General features: G+C 36.5%; 2 protein-coding genes across 2 annotated transcripts in view; one reads left to right on the top strand and one right to left on the bottom strand.

Moving 5' to 3' along the window:
• Positions 1–97, top strand: part of LOC104743421 (U-box domain-containing protein 44-like) — an 11,316-nt gene extending 11,219 nt beyond the window's left edge. The window contains exon 7 of the mRNA XM_010464508.2: positions 16–97. Coding sequence (XP_010462810.1) covers positions 16–97 — 82 coding nt within the window. The remainder of the gene's footprint in view (positions 1–15) is intronic.
• LOC109128655 (putative F-box/kelch-repeat protein At1g20790) lies at positions 453–1,637 on the bottom strand. Its single transcript, XM_019235476.1, has one exon. It carries the CDS (start codon positions 1,635–1,637, stop codon positions 453–455), a length of 1,185 nt encoding a protein of 394 aa, XP_019091021.1.

Genomic DNA, 2,516 nt, shown 5'->3' on the forward strand with positions numbered 1-2,516 from the left:
AAACGCTGATTTTAGAACGCGACAGATCGCTGAGAACGCGTTGAAACACATCGATAAGATCCCAAACTTCTCAGGTATATTCCCAAGCATGGCATAGGGGAATCTCTTTGAACTTGTTCAGTGAGTTTTAGTGATTTATATAACTGTGGTTTATGTTTTGATGGGATTACTTGTTGATATAGGCATCCAGTCTTTTTCTGGGTATATATATTGTAAATTTCGATTCTTGTTTGCGTGTGCTTTAAGCTATTTGATTTGTTTGTTTATAATTAATCCTACGTCTGAAAATCATAATCATTTGATCGGCCTCGGACTAATATCCATATGTTTGTGAGCCTAATTTAGATGTTAGATGTTATGTTAGACTAAACATCCATAGGTAGCAGATTCGAGAATGGGGAAGAAAGAAACTAACTAGTTTAGAGAAAACACAAATTACGAAACTAACTAATTTAGAGAAAACACAAATTACGACTAACCAGACCCATAATAGCCATTACAGAGGAGATGCGCCGTTCAGATTCGATATCGGGTTGACGATAGGTCCTGGAACTCGTGGCCTTGAGCTTGAGCAGATTCCTCTCCTCTTCCTGATCCAGTAGTCCTATCACAGAAGAAGACAACGACGGCTTAAACAGAAAAAAGTTTCGATTACTATCGCACCACCATGGAATCGTGCCCACGACTTCCCACTTGTTCGCTCTCAAGTCGTAGCTATGAACCACTCGCTCAATGGGATGGTTCTTCATCGTCCTCAGTACCACACATTTGCCGTCGTACGCCTGCACGTTCCAGTACGACAACGGCATATTTAGGTGCACCGGCTCGTTCTTGATCCGCCTCACGAGGATACATTTACCATCGTTCTCGACGGCAACTACGGAAACCACTTCCTCCGTAGCCGATATCAGTGTCAGGCGGTTATCGCCGGCACAGAGCAAGACCTTCCCCGGTTTCCGGTAAAATTTGATCGGAATCAGTCGAGCTTCCTCTGTTTCCGGATTGAAAGCTACGATGCTGCCGTATTTTCTCAGCCAGTGAAGATCTCCGTTCAAGTAAACAGGTTTCGAATTCTTACCATTCTTGAGATTGCTTGAGTGGCAAGTAAAGGTTGTTTTCGATAAACTCCATGAATCTCCGGTGTTAATGTCGAACTGATACATCTTTTCGTCTGGATTTGAAGGCTTAAGCACCTCGACTATGCAGACGATTTTGAATTTCTGAGTGGTTGGATCGATATGATCAACAGCAAACCCAATGCAAGTTGTTTTACCCGAGATAGGGTATTCCAGGAATCGTAACTTGTTTGTGAGGGGATTAGCCACGCAGAGACGACCACCAATGGAGAGTAGGAGAAGGCCGGAACAAGAACCGAGAATATTAAACAAATTCTCTAAGCGCCCAGTGTTATTGAATGACCTAGAATTTCCAAAAGGGTGAAAACAAAGTAAATTGGAGGCATATTTGGAGATGTGAAGCAAACTGGATCCTGTACGGGAATAGTATTTTCTTTTAAAATTTAGGTCCTCTGATACATGCGAGTTGATGGATTTGTTTGTGCATTGCATCTTCACCAAGGATTTGGGATCTAATTTGAAGAGAATCTCGTCTAGGAGATGCAAAGGTAATCTCCTCATGATCACAGAGGACTTAGGTTTTTTTTTAACAGTGTAAATTTAAGTGTTCGTTTATATAACGACAGATAACCTATTTGACAATATTTTTATTTTTATTTAACAATATCTCCTTTCATTATTTTATTGTGCCAAAATTAATACATCACTATTAAAATTACTTTTTTTCTGAAGGTAAAGTTTATTCAATCTAAAAGATAATGTTTACAAACTATGATAGTAATCACTAGGTCATCCAGTTTGGTAGCTTCCCGAAATTTGTGGCCTAATATGAAATCAAAATATGAGAAAGGTCAGGAATTTGGAAGCTTGTTTGTACATATTTTGTTTGTCAAAATTAATCCATCTCGTCTAGGAGATGCAAAGGTAATCTCCTCATGATGACATAGGACTTAGGATTTTTTTTTAACAGTATAAATTTAACATTTTATGTGTTCTTTAAGGTGTGCGTTGTGCGTTATGTGTAAGTTATGTATATGACACAACTGCGACAGAAAAACCTATTTGACAATATTTTTATTTTACAACATCTCCTTTTATTATTTACTCGTGCCAAAATTAATCCATCACTATTGGAATTATCTTTTTTTTTTTTTCTTTTTTTTGAGGATAATCTATATTTTTATTTAACAACATCTCCTTTCATTATTTACTCGTGCCAAAATTAATCCATCACTATTGAAATAAATTAGATTCATCATTCCAAAATTTTTTTGTTAAATCAAGAATTGGAGAAATTTTTTTACTTTTAAAAGAATGAATTCTAGAGAATAATTTAGAAATCTGTAAAAACCGTTGAGATTGAAATTTTATATTATTTTGTGTCATGGCAAAAAATTGAAAAAAATGAAATCAGTTCAAACAAACAAAAAAATATATATA

The sequence above is a fragment of the Camelina sativa genome, chromosome 14 (assembly GCF_000633955.1).
Source record: "Camelina sativa cultivar DH55 chromosome 14, Cs, whole genome shotgun sequence".
NCBI lineage: Eukaryota > Viridiplantae > Streptophyta > Magnoliopsida > Brassicales > Brassicaceae > Camelina > Camelina sativa.

Bases quoted from the DNA above. Each gene is read 5' to 3' on its own strand.
- LOC109128655 (XM_019235476.1), bottom strand. From the start codon at position 1,637: ATGAGGAGATTACCTTTGCATCTCCTAGACGAGATTCTCTTCAAATTA.